The sequence below is a fragment of the Centropristis striata genome, chromosome 6 (genome assembly GCF_030273125.1).
Source record: "Centropristis striata isolate RG_2023a ecotype Rhode Island chromosome 6, C.striata_1.0, whole genome shotgun sequence".
Classification (NCBI taxonomy): domain Eukaryota; kingdom Metazoa; phylum Chordata; class Actinopteri; order Perciformes; family Serranidae; genus Centropristis; species Centropristis striata.
In genome coordinates this window covers 8837108-8853410 of record NC_081522.1, presented here as the reverse complement: position 1 = coordinate 8853410, position 16303 = coordinate 8837108, and the positions used below count along the sequence as shown (strand labels likewise).

Sequence of the window (16303 nt, the reverse complement as noted above, 5' to 3'; positions counted from 1 at the left end):
TAAGTAAAACGAAATAAAACTGCTGTAGATATCCTGCTGTGGAAGCATACACTGAATGATGATTGCACACTAACTGCGCACCACTGACTTTTGTCCACATGATGTCACTGTTCAGTTGCAAAGTTGAAAATGGAGACGATGGCAAAGATTCTAAAACATAATCTGAACAAATTTGTGAAAAACTGAGATTTTGTCATACTGGAATCTCTAGTGGTTGGATAAATAGTGTCTAACATTATCATGCAAATATGCGCATTGCCTTAAATATGCTGCTTGCTCAGCCTGTCTGGGTGTATGCACCCAGTTGTGTGAGTATATGATTACGCTACAGGTGTCAAATAGCAGTTATAGTTCCAGTGATGGGTGTGGTGTGTGGTATGTATTGTGAGTGTGTATGTGTATGTGTATGTGTAAGTGTAGGTGTAGGTGTATGTGTGTGCATACAAATATGTGTGACAGAAAAGTGGTAGATTCAGTTACATTTAATATAGTATGGACATTATTATAAAATACACAGTACATTTAAAACCTTATTGGTCCTTTGAAGACACTTTTGAAACCAGTTCGTACATATTTAGCTGTATTTAGATTAGATTAGATTAGATTAACACAAGGTCAGCTGCTACTAAATGGTTTAAATCCATGAGGAATTATTATTAATTAAGAAAATATAACATTTCTCCCCACATAATGTAAACTTACCAGGAGGAATGAAAAAGAAAATACTTATAGTAAAACGAAATTATTACTATTATTATTACGAGTCAAAATCTCAAAATAAAATTTATATTTTGCTATTAAAATTCAAAGCTTTGATCAGTGATCTAATTGTTTTATGATCGATGTAGTCTCCTCAATACAAAGGTGGGATTCTAATTTAGAATAATATGAAATAAACTAATATCAATTTACGGTATACAGAATTCCTGGTAAACAAGAATATACTTTTTAGGTTGTCCCTAGATTTTTATTTTTTTTTAATTTTGTCTCTGCATAATGTACTTTATTACCCGTGTCTTTTTTATCTACTGCTGATTTTAATGAGTTTTTCTCTTTCTTGTTTCTGGTTTCTGTAGCACTTTGAGATTTCTGTATGAAAAGTGATTTACAAATAAAATGTATTATTATTATTATTATTATTATTATTATTATTATTATACTAAATGTATCTGCACAATGAGAAATATATTAGTAAGTAAGTAAAGATGTACTGTGTATATATTTGGCCAGCCAATATCTGTGTTAGATAATGTGAGATAAAGAGAAACCTCCAGGCCTGTACTTTAATGTAGCTTTATATAATAATGGTTCCTTTCCTGGATTAGGGTTAGCTTTATTAAATAAATAATATCCATCTATCCATCTGTATAGATAGATAATGAGAGATAGATCTATAGAGAGAGATATAGACACACACACACACACACACACACACACACACACACACACACACACGTGTGTATATATATATGTGTATATATATATATTTATATATATATATATATATAACATATATATATATACACACACACACACACACATATATATATAAATATGTATATATATATGTGTATATATATATATATATATATATATATATATATATATATATATATATATATATATATATATATATATATATATATATATATACATATACATATATACATGCAGGCCTGTACTTTACATTAGCTCCATATAATAATGGGTCCTTTTCTGGATAATACATATTTAATGCATGTATCTGGTTACATATCGCAGCAGTTTAGTGGACAGCAGGAAGCGACTGAGGCTCCAGACCTCCAGACCTTAGACTGTAGAAGACGCAGACGCATCAGCCTCTGATTCGCTGGTTGGCTGGGACCTTGCCAACGCGGAAGTGACGCAAAGAGCAACATCCAGGGACACTTACGGTATTTACAGAAGAGCCTGTCAACTGCATGCAGTCGCCCGGGAGTCCACCGCGACCTACTCACGGGCGGCCACCCTCAACAGCAGAGTCATGACGCCCTTGTCTCTGCCCCTGTCGTCTCTCCTGAGGCACAGGGACTGTTTACAGAAGGCGAATAGTTTCTGTAAGGCGCTGCAGAGTTTACACCACCGGCCGTTCGCATCTCACTCATGGAGGCGGAATTTCGGTGCGGTAGCGCATGGAGTCGGTCAACTCCTGTCACAGCAACCCCGAGCCAAAAACTACGCAGCATCTGTTTGCAGCAGCTCTTCAGATGGCCGGGACATGACAGAGAGACTGTGGTCTATTTACAAAGAGACCAAAAGGCAAACTGAAGGTACGGACATTGATAAAACAGCAGCGTTCATTCAGTAGTATGCTACAGCACTGCGATAGATACAGCAACGTTGTTGCCTTATAACCCAGTTATGACTAATGTTTCCTGTCAGTTCTGGGTACAGCCGCACAATAGCAGCCTACTAAAACTATAAACTCGTCTTGCACAAATGGTGAGAATAATATGTTGTAGCTAAGCTAAGCTATAATACTTTATTGCAAACATACAGGGGGTAGACTGAAAATATAGTATGCAGATCAATATCTACCCCCAGTATCTGCCGAGACATATTTTATGCACAGCTAACAAATAGACCACATACCTCAAACAGCTCTGCAAGTTTGCCTCCTCTCCAGGCTTGTTTGAGCAGGAGAAAAAACAGCCTGAACTATAAAACTACAGTTTTGTTTACACTATAATTTACAATTGGCAGCACACAGAATAATTAGTCAAACTTTGGTCTTTTAAAGTCAAAGTTATGAGATATTAGAGCAATTAAAATGAGTTATTTCCTAAGTGTATATTAAAAAGATTAAGTTTAGACTTAAATATAGACTTAATTAGTGTTTCATTTTTGTCATTCCTTACATTTGATCAATTATTCGGATCCATGAGTTGCAAAAGAAGTCTATGTCTTTTAATGAGAGAAATAGAACACCTTGGATATTTACTTATGCATTATTCATATATCCTGCATATTTAATGCATGTATCTGCTATCTTATTGTAGTTGTTTAGTTGATAGAAGGAAGTGACTGAACTCCAGACACATCAAGTATACATCATGAATACTCGTGTTCTTTAGAAAGTGGTGTAACTGAGAAATACGTAATACAGAAGTTGCCAAAAGCATCAAATCAATATAAAGGATCGATGTACTTATTTCCTAACATGTGCTTTTCTGTCATAGCAGCATATAATATTCCCAAATGGAAGGAAACTACAAAATAACTTTATGTTTCATGTGTCTCTCTTCTTAGATTTGATCCCAGCCATTTCCACCAATTCAGTCAACCCTGACACCATTTTTGCAAACAATGAGATGAGCCTGCGAGACACAGAAGTGTACGGCTTCGACTATGACTACACCCTGGCGTTCTACTCCAGACACCTCCACACCCTCATCTTCAACATAGCACGGGATATTCTCATCAATAACCACAGGGTGTGTGTACGCTGTGCAACACTTAGAAACCTGGCACTTTAAAACACATTCTTGCTCCAAATACAAACAGGCTCTTCGATCTTGGCTGAAATTGACTCTTAAACTAATAGAGCAAAACACACAACTGGACAACAAAGAATCACGTTTTTATGATTGTCCTTAGTGATATTAACCTGACGCGCCAGATGGTTTATTACATAGAACCATCCAAGAAGCAGTCAATGGAAACTGTTTGTAAAAATAAAAATCTTGGCAGGTGATTGAATGAACCATCTGTCATCACCGTCTATCACGTCCTTTACTACCAGCAGAGCCAGTTGGTAAATCTAACTCTAACCAAAGCCAGGCGGGGGAAGAAATGCTCTCCAGCTCTAATATAATTGATGCTATTGCAGCCTCTCGGCCCACCTCTTCAGCAGCAGCTACGCCATTGTTGTTTTGTCAACACACACACCTAAACTACACCTGAAGCTCCTCACAAGATGCTGATTGGTCTAAACCACTGGTGGTTCAGACACATTAGTCGTGTTTCCATTAGGGGAAAGAGTGGCCGCTGGGAAAGTCTCCGGCCACACCCTCTCAGATGGACGCTCACTCAGCATGTCTCCATTGCAAAAAAAGGCCCTAGAGGAATTTACAAGACTCGGGAGGTGACGTATGGTTTTCGATCATTGCGTAATCGATTAGAGACAGTTTCGACCGTGACATCACATACGCGACGGATTAAACACGGGAGACGCAACGGTGGCCACCGTTGCTAACTGTGCACAACCTCCACCACTGATCATAATAAACCAGCATGGCTAATTGTGCACAGCAAAGCCGCTGATCATAAACAAAGGGGCATGCTAACTGTTGTAAACAGAGATCGCGAAGTGAACACCTCCTGCAGCAGCAGCACATACACATTGTACTGCTACAGAGCTAACTGTTAGCCTATTAGCACTGTGCTACTGTGCGCCTCTTTCACGATGCCAGACTGCACTGTGAAAGGGCAGAAAATCACACCTTTGCAGGATCACTATGAACGGCCTAAGACAAAGAGCTGGCACAGATCTTTCCAGCAATATAACAGGGATTTGCGGGACGACATTATGAAAGGGGCTTATGTTTATTGTTGCTTGTGACTACTCGCTACTTCGCCAGCTTTTACAAATGGCACGTGTTGTTTTGTCGTCGAGTACTACGTAACATCCTGCTTAGCGTTCTATCCAATCAGCAACCAGGCTTTTTTCAGGTGAGAGAAACGGTCCTGCTCTTCTACAGGGCCAAAAAAAGTCAGAACAAACGACCGCTCGGGATGGCTCATATTCAAATTCAAATTAGAGGCGTTTCGGTGAGTGAGACCCGCCTCATTCCGGGTGTTTGACTGTAGTGGAAACCTGGCCATTACTTGAAGCCAGACCAGAGGTGTTTTCATGTGATCTCTGATATAAGAATCCAGCTGCTGTGTAAACTCATAATATGTCATAAAATCAGGATCCCACTAGAAAAACTGTGCGACTGAATTAGGCAGTTAACCCCCAAAACTTTTCCAGTAAAGAAGCTAAGAGATTGGTAGCATAAACATTTAGCATTTATGGCTGATTGTGATTTAAAGAAGGTGCACTTTGTTAATCCCTTGAGAGGAAATTAACTGTTTTTATACTCATAAACAAACAGGACCGTAGACTGGCACTAAGCAGTTGGGGACTCGGCATCTTGCTCAGCCTCAGTAGTTCCCAGGAGACAAACTGGCGCCTCTCCAGCTACCAGTCCACACTCACTACTTGATCACAGCGGGACTTCAAATGGTCACCCTTTGGTTCCCAAGCCAAGTCCCCAGAGACTACGCAACTGCCACACTGAGTTGGATAGCTAATCAGCCACATTTAAAGGGACAGTTAACCAATAAATAAAAAAAATACATACTGAACACATATACATAAACTTAGTTCAACAGCAATGTCTCTTACCAGAAATCATGACCCAGTTACTGAGGAGTGTAGGAACTATACTAGAAAGAAAAAAGTTAAGTGTTGCACCATCAAGCACCAATTGTGGTGTACTCCATTGCTCAATTTTTTTCAGGTTCAGTAGATTAAATGTTTGAATTTGTCGTCACTAAAATTCTAAACCTAATTTTTTTAATTCTCTTTTGTATTAGTATCCAGAGGGTCTGCGGAATTATGAATATATTCCTAATTTTGCTGTCCGAGGACTTCACTATGATGTTCAGAAGGTGAGAAAGCCTTTGGTTGTCTAACTCCATTGTTTTTTATTTTCCATCAATTGCACTCTAGGCTGAGTGTTTATTCAGGATCATTTTTGTGGAAATATTTATGATTTTCAACAGGCCCTGCTGATGAAGATTGATGCTTTTCACTACATCCAGTTGGGAACCGTATACAGGTATCTTTGCACTGACATCAGGGTAGTGGGTAATAAATAATACACAGATACGTAAAATTGACACATAAACTGCTTTTCTCACCAGGCTAAATATGTAGATAGTTAAAGGCAATCATTCAGCATTTCACACTACACATCTTAAAGCTTTTCTGGAGGTTGTCATGCTACTAATGATACAGCATGAGTTCTATAACGGTTTATTTTGTGTTTCTTGTACAGGGGTCTTCATCCAGTTCCTGATGAGGAAGTTATTGCCATGTATGAAGGTAGTCATGTTCCTCTAGAAATCATGAGCGACTTCTATGGCAAGGTAATGATCATTTCCTCTCTTATCCATTAAAAGATAGACCCTACTGTACAGAAATACAACCAATATAATGATGTTATTCACTGACCTGCAGAGTTCTCATGGCCACACCATGAAACAATTCATGGACATATTCTCCCTGCCTGAGATGACCCTCCTGTCCTGTGTCAATGACTTCTTCATGAGGCACAACATTGACTATGAGCCAGTGCATCTCTACAAAGACGTAAAGGTGAACCATCTTATTATTATTCTACCATGTTTGTCTTTGGAAACTCACCGCCAAGGTGATCCAGTCGAACTCTCTTCATCACAGTTATTGTATCTCCCAGGGGTCAGTGTGTGTAAAGCCACATGGTCATAAATTTATTTCTGTGTTTACTGCTGTGTTACTTCAGCCATTCAATCCCCATCTTAATTTTAGCTCTGAAAACCGGTGTCTAATTTTAGTCAAGCAGGCCCGCCTCCAGCCATCTGCGTCTGTTCTCTGGTGGCTCTGCTGCATCAGAGGGAGAGGGGCGAGAAATCAGCACTGCGTTCCCCCTTTGAGGGCAGCTGTCATGCTGGTCCTGTCTATTCTGTGGTGACACTGCAGCGTTTTTGACAGATCGCTGTCATTAAAAGCTCTCACACACGCTCTCAGTTCCACGAGTGCCTCTCATATCTTTTCAAGGACACCCTGCTTAATCTTTTTTTTTTCCAGCCAAGCGTGATTTATTATTCAGCATTAACCCTGTTTTCTGCTTGCTTTTCTGTGTACATCAAATTAATCTTTGTATATGATAAAGTTACTTAAAATTTGCCTCATAGATGTGCAACTTTGCAAGAGTCTATTTACTGATTCACTGATTGAAAAACACACGTTACACTTTTTATAATGTGGTGGAAACTTTCACTGTGTCACCAAAGTAACTAAACTCCAGGGTCTGCTTTCTTCATCTTTAATTTGTATTCAGAAATGCACCTTCTTTGTACTTTCAAGTCAACCATTTATATAAAGAGCAAAGAGTTGCTACTGGAGCTGAATTCTAACATTGTGTCACTGAAGTCATGACTTCCCGGCTGTTTACTTTTTCCTCTTCACAGGAAGCCATTAGAGATGTTCACGTCAAAGGGATAATGTACCGAGCCGTGGAGGCAGATATTGGTAATGTTTGATTTATACTACTTTATTTCAGCTAATGTAAAATAAATGATACAGCCACTTCTGAGTTGCTGCCAAGACATAAACAATTAATTCATAAATGATGAGGCTGTGATGTGCAAATAAAAATAGTTTTATCTGTGTAAATTATATCAGCATCACACATCCCTACCCTCTCTCTGTTTTCTCATTTTCCAGAGAAATACATTTGCTATGGTGAGCAAAGCCACGCTGTGCTGAAGAAGCTGTCAGAGCATGGAAAAAAGATGTTCCTCATTACCAATAGCCCATTTGACTTTGTGTAAGTGTAAGCAAACAGAGCGCAAGTGCTTGTTGCAGTAATTAATTAAAATGTCTTGTATCGGTGTACTAATATTTAATTGGCGCTACTGTATAATGCCTCAACTTTTGTAGATAGGCAGCTGCACATCAAAGGGCTTTCCCCCCGCAAGTATTTGTAATTCATTGTAAGTCATTGACTAATAGCCTCTTTTGAAGTCTTGCTTAATTGCACAGAATGAACAGCTATGCATATCCAACCTCAAAAGGCTTCTCAGAGCAAAAACATTAAACCTGCATCATTGATTTAATAGTTTCTTACATTCAGTCATCAAAGCACCAAACAGTGAACAAAGGCAAAGAAGAGGCTGTCCACACCCTAAAGTCCTCAAGTTGTTACCAGTGTAGTGTTATGACCTCGACATTCCCCTAGATCCATATTATTCATACAAGTTTACAATCTATTTATGATATTGTCATCCCCAGTCTCTTATTTTCTCCTGATGTTACTGCTTTTTGTCCTGCACCTGGACTGAGCTGAGGCTAAATGTGATCGATCCCCCTTTTTTCATGTTTGTAACAAACATGGAACAGCCATAATACAATTTTTTACTTTTTTCTCTAAAGAAAATATCCCCCTGGTTCCTTTCAGCTGGCTAATGTGGTACTCACTGCCAGAATTTGCCTGGGAAAATGTGAAGATAGCCTTTTTCTGTATGCAGCCTGTGAATTGCTATGTAAAATGGTCTCATTTTCTAATATACTTTATATAGAGACATCAGTATTAAATTGAAACAGTTTATAATATAGTATAGTATACAGACTATAGTTTATAGTAACCATTTGAAAACTCATTGTAGTTGCTTAAAAGTCTAACAATATACCAGATAGACATTTTATTGCTGAGCCCTCAGCTCAAGTGTTTGTACCCTCATGATGAGCTTTAAGATGTTGCTGACAAAGGAAATCTGTTGACTCTTTGTCCTTCTCAGGGATCGAGGAATGAACTACATAGTGGGGAAGGACTGGCGGGACCTGTTTGATGTTGTGATCGTTCAGGCCGACAAACCTGGGTTCTTCAACGACAGGAGAAAGTGAGTGTGAATGTGTCAGCGGGTCGTGCTGTGGCCAGGCTGTGCCTCTTTTATCCCACTAGGGGCCTCACTAGCAGCAGTTACCTGCAGACTTTGCTCACTGCTTGCACTATACACAGACTTTGCATAGGTTTATGTTTGCTTTGGAGCTGCCAATATTGGGTAAGATTTGTCTTTGTGTATTTTTCCCTAGACCTTTCAGGCGAGTGACAGACAAAGGTGCACTGCTGTGGGATCGGATTCACAAGTTGGAAAAAGGGAAGATCTACAAACAGGTGTTTAAAATAGCTGAAAAAGTTCACTTGTATACACTTTACAAAATACATGGTTGACTTTTTATTTGACGTGTGTTTGTGTTTTTGATCACTGTAGGGAAACCTTTATGAGTTCCTGAGACTCACCGGCTGGCGAGGATCCAAAGTGCTCTATTTTGGTGATCACATCTACAGTGATTTGGCAGTAAGCAGCATCCCGGCATATTTAGAACAAAGGGCTCATTATGACTACACAAAACACTGCATTATGAAAGATTACAATATAATGAACAAAGAGGAGAACCCTGCTTTGACCATGCTCCATTTAAGACGAGCTTGTCTCCTGAATTTAAAGGGCTCTCGCTGACTGAGTTAGTCTTTATCTGCAACAAAGTTCTGAAGCACATAATGAGATAGCGAACAAATGCTTGAAGCAGGACAAGGATACTAAAATAACTGGGTTGAGAATGTGACTCTTCATACATTAAACCACAGTGACTGTAGCTGTACATTGGGTTTGGTTGACAGGTATTTTAATGAGTGTCCATGTCTCCTGATGTATCACACCTCCCACATCCCACTGCACCTTGTTTACCTTTTTATACCTGTAACGTAGAAACCTGCCAACAGCTGCCCGCATCCATGATAAACAAAACAAACTAGCATGGGTTTTTTTTGCTTTTCGAACAATGATTTATCACGACTTTCATATATTAATTTGTCTGATTGGCTGTAAATGGTGATAATTAAATACTGAGTTTACATTTCTGGCGTAATGACTTGCTGGTGGCGGGCAGCCAGCTGTCAAACGTGTCTACTTGCTTATTATGAAAGATGGCACATGGCATTTGTGGTTTAAACCAACAACAGCTCCCTGTCAGCCTCTCTGGCTGTAGGATGGGATTGTTACAGAAGCAGAAGCATCTCTGAGTAGCTAAGGAGTTACAGGGGAGGGAAGGATGGAGCAATATTTAAATTCTGCAGTTTTATTGAAGAATCCAAAACTATTTTTCTCACCTCCCTGATCCACTTTTTCAGTTGCCCATCTTTCATACCTTTTACTTTCTCTTCTGTTTTAATTGGTGCTGTCTGTCACCTAATGTCACCTACTTGAGCTTTAGGTGCATTTCTGCAACCTTTTTCAATCTTATCTTATTTGTCCTATACTAACTATATTATATATATTATAGATTGCGTATGCAACGCTAGGCTGGCTGTGATATACATTCATACAGTGGCATTGTAGCCGTGCTGCTGATGTACTGTTAGGCCTGGGAGTCATTTAAAAAAACTACAGTACCAATATCAATACCCTTAAAGTGATACCAATAGAGTGCTTAATTTGATTTCTCCTTAATTGGATACCTTTATGCGAAAGGAAGCATTCAGTTGGGTGAAATGCCACGACCGCTCCTCCCCAACCGAATTAGTTTTACACAAATACATTACACACTGACTTCCAACTCACCACGCTCGACTTCACCACACCGCAGACTGTGTGGATTGTAGCTGCTGAGGTAGTGGGCCAGTCACACTCGCATCTCGCATTAAATAGAAGGACACTTCCAGCGATCAGCTGCAAGAAAAACAATACAAATAGTCTTTTTTTGTATTGATTGACTGGAAGAAGTTTTGACAGGAGTTATTTTTGTTGACACCCTAAAGGCAACACCTACATGCTGTGTTTACTACATGGCTGGTAGAGTAGATTTATGTTAGCTATACTGTAAATGTACAAATCTAGTGCATGTTTTTAGCACTCAGTTATTATTGCTTATTTCTTGCATGTAAAAACATGACTCGGACACAAACACGTAAATTCTTCAATTATTGATAATTCTGGTCTTTTGTTTTGCAGGATCTGACTCTGAAACATGGCTGGAGGACAGGCGCCATCATCCCTGAGCTGAGGAAGGAGATTAAGATCATGAACACGGAGCAGTACGTGCACATGATGGCCTGGCTGCAGGCACTAACTGGACTTATCGAACAGATGCAGGTCAGGAAACTTTAGAAAAAAAGAAAAATCTTACCCTTCTTGCCTCTATCTACGTTTTGTGCTTAACTTCTCTGCACTGCTCTCAAACAGGTGCACAGGGATCCAGCATCTCAAGCTGTCGTCGAGGAGTGGATCAGAGAGAGAGAAGAGATGAGGTAATGGAGATAATTACTTTGGCAGGCAGGAGCAGCTTAGAAAATTTATTGAAGTCTTTTTCATCTTGATGGTGTGAATGTGTTTTAATGGCAGGTCACAGACGAAGGACATCTTCAACTGTCAGTTCGGGAGTCTCTTCCGGACGTACCACAACCCCACCTACTTCTCACGCCGACTCTCGCGCTTTGCTGACGTCTACATGGCGTCCATCAGCTGCCTGCTCAACTACGACTTCCAGCACACCTTCTTCCCCCGCCGTACTCCCCTGCAGCACGAATCCCCCTTCTGGCCTGAACACAGTCCTGCTGGCAATAGCCTGTCCTCAGAGCTCAGCAGGACCAAAGCAGAGTCCGATGAGAGATGAGAGACAGAGAGGGTTAGATGATCGGATGGAAGATGCATGCCACATTTAAAGATCTGTACATAAACTGCTGATGTTTATTAAGCTTTAGTTCGTTATGTACTTCTTCTTACAGAATCCAGTCTTCAAGTGGACTTAGTGCTTTTTAAAGTAAAATAACAGAATGTGCTTTTGACATAGACACCCTTTTACATTTTTATCGCAGAATTTGAAACATTTAATGCACTGATTGTTTGAGGTTTGCGTTTATGCGTGTGTTTGTGTGTGTGTGTGTGTGTGTGTGAGAGACATAGAGGGGGTTGGGCAAAGATGCTGCATGTACACAGTCTAAACAATAGGGGGCAGTCACACATCATCATAGATCTCTGTAGTAGGAATTGTGCACACTGCCTAAAGATGATTTGTTCTTTCTATCCTTTACAGCTGTAAAACTGCAAGAGACTGTAAGTTAAATACTGAGACGTGACATTTACATTACAAACTGTTGCCTTAATCTATTTTTCACATTACTGCAGTGTTTCTATTTTTGTAATAGTAATTTATGGTAATCAAGCTTCTCAAATTTTTTTGCATCATTTCATTTTGAGCTGCACATTGTAATACATGTTGCAAAGTTATGCTCTGAGATCTTTGTATTTTAATTGTCTGAACCAGTTCCACACAACACAGTCTGTACAGTATGTCTCATTTTGTTATATTTGTCAGGAAAAAAATAGAGCATCATTGCTATATTTAGCACGGTGTTGCTATTTGATCTGTTAAGGCAGCGTTGAGTTTCATGGGTTTGACACTTCTGCAGAAAATGTGTGAAATGTTTTCACACATGCTGGGATGGAGACTTGAGATGAATATATTTGATATATATAATCTAGAAAAAGGGAATTCATTAATACTAGCCGCCACAACCAGGACCTCATGGGTTATTTGTGTTTTTGTAGTTACTATGTGTTGATTAAGTGTATTTTTATTTCACTATTTATTAAAATGGAAATGGCTTCATGATCTTAATGTCTTAATTTCATGAATTTAAAGCTAAATGATATGGTTGGATAACTGGCATGCAATTGAATTTAATTACAGTGGTGAAATCAGATATTTTACTTAAGTAAATGAAGATATATTCTGTTTCAACTAAAAGTCCTGCATTAAATATTTTCCTCCACAAAAACATTGGCATCAAAAGATAAGCCCATTTTTGGAGGAAAAAAAATGTATAACTAGATTATAAATATTGATGGATTTATGTGTTCATCACTTTGTTGGAGCTGGTGAACTTGCAAGGGATCAATAAAGTCTAATATTTATCCATAAAAATGTATTTGTTGATTGTATTTTGTATAAATGATCTGAATCTGCAAAGTACCTTATCAAATAAATATAGCTGAGTAAAAAACTGCAATATTTGTCACTGAGATGTAATGGAGTACGAGTATAAACTAGCAGAACATGGAAATACTCAAGTACCTTATTGTGCTAAGTGCAGTTGAATTAATGTACTTATTTACTTTCTATCACTTTAATATGCAGGTAAGTGTTTTGATGTGCTCATTTTTTCTATCAGCTATATAAAGAAAGAAATATTTTATAATTTGAAAATTCAATTTCAGTGCCAATTCATCCCTCCGTAATATCCCTCAACTTTCCAATTACCATTATAGCAGTGGGCTTATTGGGCTTAATCCATTCAAATCGTGTTACAAACCAATTTCCCATATTGCACTTGTGGCTTTCTCGATCAGACAGGTGCACAATCTGAGGTCTTGGAGAATAAGCAGAGCTGAGTGGTTTAATAGGGATCAGAAATGATAAGATCTATGACGCCGTGTGTCCCTCTGGCTCACTCTCTGGCCTCACAGTTGTTTCACCAAAGCTGGACTTCATTTAGGCACCATGGACAGCAGCAGCGCGCCGTGGAGCTCCGGCTCTCACCCTCCATCCACCCACATAGACATGGCGACCATTACGCCCACCATCTTCCCCCGGGTGGGCTACAGTATACTGTCTTTCCTCATGTTCATCAACACCGTGCTAACAGTTTTTAACAACGGGCTCGTGATTACCGTCATCCTGAAGAACCCGTCTCTGCTGCAGCCTATGAACTCTTTTATCCTCAGCCTGGCGGTGTCTGACCTCATGATCGGCCTGTGCGGCTCCCTGGTGGTCACCATCACTAACTACCAAGGCTCCTTCTTTATCGGCCACGCAGCCTGCGTGTTTCAGGGGTTTGCAGTCAATTATTTTGGTAAGTGGAGTTGAGAGAGAGAGAGAGAGAGAGGGAGAGAGAGTCAGTCAGCTTGAGACAGAGCTACACTTCCTCACCCAATGTCAAAAATATAAACTAATTAGAGAAACATATTTCCAAAAATTTGAATCTGTCAAAAAAGGTTTTTTAAAATGGTCAGATGAGGAAAAACTGCCGCTCCTCCTCGGGGAAGAGTCACAGAGCTGTAGATTAGCAGCAGTCTATGTTTCTGCCTGTCACACACTGAGAGACAGCGAGTGACACACAGCAGTTGTTTGTTTTGTTTTTATTTATTTATTTATTTTATTTTTTTCTTCTTCTTTGCTGGGACGGTTAGATTGAATGAATGTTGGATTGATTGTAATTCAACGATTGTAAATATTGCGAATTCTTTTATTGTTATTCGTTTTAGTAACCTAGAGGAGGTTTGGCTGTGTGCAATTTTGTTTTCTCTGTTCCTGGAGGTCAATCGTTGAGAAACACAATAAGCACAACCCTGTAGTTACTTAATCTCAGAATGTTCTGTTGGCATACAGACATCTTTATGTTGAAGGCTTCTGGGTGACACTTTTTGAAAAAAAAAAATCTTTCTACTGTTATCTTGAAAATGTCATGCTCCTTTCTTTAAAATTTAGTTTTTCTGACTTGAATTTCATTCTTTGGAATAAGAGTTGTCACAATACTAGACTTTTAAACGTCAGTACAATAGCAAAGCAAAACAATGATGACACTTCGACTCCAAGAGTTGTCGTTTAAATCTGCAGACAACTCTAGTAAGTGATAGATAGAAAGCTTTATTGTCATTTTATTTGAGGTGCTCCACCTGATCAGTGCAGTTATAAATAAATATAAAACAAAACAGACAGCTTTAGTATACATTCAGTCCTTCCATAATACATATATAACTCACACAGTACCCATGGTTTAAAAGTTTAAAGTATGTCTCTGTTAAATTCAGTCAGTGGCAGTGCAGATCAGTGCAGTAGTGCAGGTAGATTGGATTTATTTCCTTTAATTAAGATATGTTTTTCTTTCTGAGGTCTGGTGTCTCTCTGCACTCTGACCCTGCTTGCCTACGAGCGTTACCACGTGGTGTGTAAGCCGAGGGCCGGTCTGAAGATGAGCATGCGGAGATGCTCCATCGGCCTGCTGTGTGTCTGGCTGTACTGCTTGATTTGGGCGGTGGCTCCATTATTTGGCTGGAGCGGCTACGGACCTGAGGGGGTCCAGACCTCCTGCTCTCTGGCCTGGGAGGAGAGATCGTGGAGCAACTACAGCTACCTCATCCTCTACACACTCCTCTGCTTCATTCTCCCCGTTATCGTCATTATCTACTGCTACTGCAAAGTGCTCACGTCCATGAATAAGGTGGGCTCATGATGCCTTTTCTGTGTGTTTATTACACTTTTACACCATTAGATTTAAAGATCATAACCTCCATCCTCATCTGTTTGCAATTCACCACCTACGGACTGAAACAAGCTATTAGCTTTTAACGGGTGTTAAATTTATTTTCTAGCTGAACAGGAGTGTGGAGCTGCAGGGTGGGCGTTCCAGCCAGAAGGAGAATGATCACGCCATCAGTATGGTCCTGTCCATGATTATCGCTTTTTTTATCTGCTGGCTGCCCTACACTGTGTTGTCAGTTGTAGTTGTCGTGGATCCAGAGCTCTATATCCCTCCACTGGTCGCCACCATGCCTATGTACTTTGCCAAGACCAGCCCGGTCTATAACCCCATCATCTACTTCCTTTCCAACAAGCAGGTAAGCAGCTGAAGCCTATAGCTGCTGGGAAATTAAAGGGACACTTCACGCCAAAATAAAAAATACATATGTTTCCTCTCATCTGTAGTGCTATTTATCAGTCTAGATTGTTTTGGCATAAATGTTGGAGATATCTGCCTTCTCTCTAATATAGCAAGTTCATGCAGGAGCTATACTGGAATGAAAATAGTTCCTGCATGAAACTACAAGGTCTGAGGATTATCTTAAGTAACTGGGTCATCATTTCTGGAAAGAGACATTGCTTTGATGTGTTTTTTTGTTTTGTTATTTGTGCACAAAAAAGTGTCATATAGTTCCATAAGCAGACATCTCTGTTGCAGATATCTCCAGTTCTCTACAACGCACCTAAAACCAATCTATTATAATAAATAGCTTTAAATGTGAAAGAAGTTTTAGGGTGAACCGCCCCTTTAAGATTCAAAGGAGGACCATACACAAAGATTTGCACAAGGAAAACAGATTTCAGTTTAGCTGTCAAACTGATGCTCATATATTTCCTGAATGTGTTTTTATGTCCAACAGTTCCGTGATGCTGCTCTGGAGGTGCTGTCATGCGGCCGCTACATTCCCCACGTGCTCCCCACTGTCAGCATCAACATGCGCACCTTGAACAGGAGGAGCCGGCTGTCTACCTTAACCAGGAACGCCAACAGCAAGGTGTTGCCCCTGTGACTTTCTCCGGTGAAAAACAAGAATCTTCCATGATTGATGTCAGTGTTCATCTGTGCTTCGTCAAGGACGCAGACCTGCACGTCTACAGGCGCATGTCTCTCACAGATGTCTTCACTGTAGCCCAGTGAGAACAGAATCAGCTCAGAGACTGACAGCTGATATTGAG

General features: G+C 39.7%; 2 protein-coding genes across 2 annotated transcripts; both read left to right on the top strand.

Annotated features, from left to right (window-relative positions):
* The first annotated feature begins 1816 nt into the window (after positions 1–1816).
* Positions 1817–12437, top strand: nt5dc3 (5'-nucleotidase domain containing 3). The gene is made up of 14 exons (XM_059335925.1): positions 1817–2288; positions 3268–3452; positions 5599–5673; positions 5788–5843; positions 6063–6153; positions 6245–6382; positions 7237–7297; positions 7493–7595; positions 8566–8667; positions 8861–8942; positions 9040–9126; positions 10780–10920; positions 11011–11075; positions 11170–12437. The coding sequence occupies exons 1-14, from the start codon at positions 2003–2005 to the stop codon at positions 11438–11440; spliced, it is 1743 nt and encodes a 580-aa protein (XP_059191908.1). The 5' UTR covers positions 1817–2002; the 3' UTR covers positions 11441–12437.
* Positions 12438–13217: 780 nt separating this feature from the next.
* Positions 13218–16150, top strand: LOC131973317 (parapinopsin-like). Its single transcript, XM_059335284.1, has 4 exons — positions 13218–13679; positions 14719–15047; positions 15199–15444; positions 15988–16150. The coding sequence occupies exons 1-4, from the start codon at positions 13328–13330 to the stop codon at positions 16135–16137; spliced, it is 1077 nt and encodes a 358-aa protein (XP_059191267.1). The 5' UTR covers positions 13218–13327; the 3' UTR covers positions 16138–16150.
* The last annotated feature ends 153 nt before the right edge of the window (positions 16151–16303 follow it).

What these genes read in the sequence shown, in the direction of transcription:
- nt5dc3 (XM_059335925.1), top strand. Translation starts at nt 2,003, where the DNA reads ATGACGCCCTTGTCTCTGCCCCTGTCGTCTCTCCTGAGGCACAGGGAC. An exon ending in TTCTCATCAATAACCACAGG is followed by an intron (nt 3,453 to 5,598) that starts GTGTGTGTACGC and finishes CTTTTGTATTAG; the next exon opens with TATCCAGAGGGTCTGCGGAA. An exon ending in AGCCGTGGAGGCAGATATTG is followed by an intron (nt 7,298 to 7,492) that starts GTAATGTTTGAT and finishes CTCATTTTCCAG; the next exon opens with AGAAATACATTTGCTATGGT.
- LOC131973317 (XM_059335284.1), top strand. Translation starts at nt 13,328, where the DNA reads ATGGACAGCAGCAGCGCGCCGTGGAGCTCCGGCTCTCACCCTCCATCC. An exon ending in GTTTGCAGTCAATTATTTTG is followed by an intron (nt 13,680 to 14,718) that starts GTAAGTGGAGTT and finishes TTTCTTTCTGAG; the next exon opens with GTCTGGTGTCTCTCTGCACT. An exon ending in TGCTCACGTCCATGAATAAG is followed by an intron (nt 15,048 to 15,198) that starts GTGGGCTCATGA and finishes TTTATTTTCTAG; the next exon opens with CTGAACAGGAGTGTGGAGCT.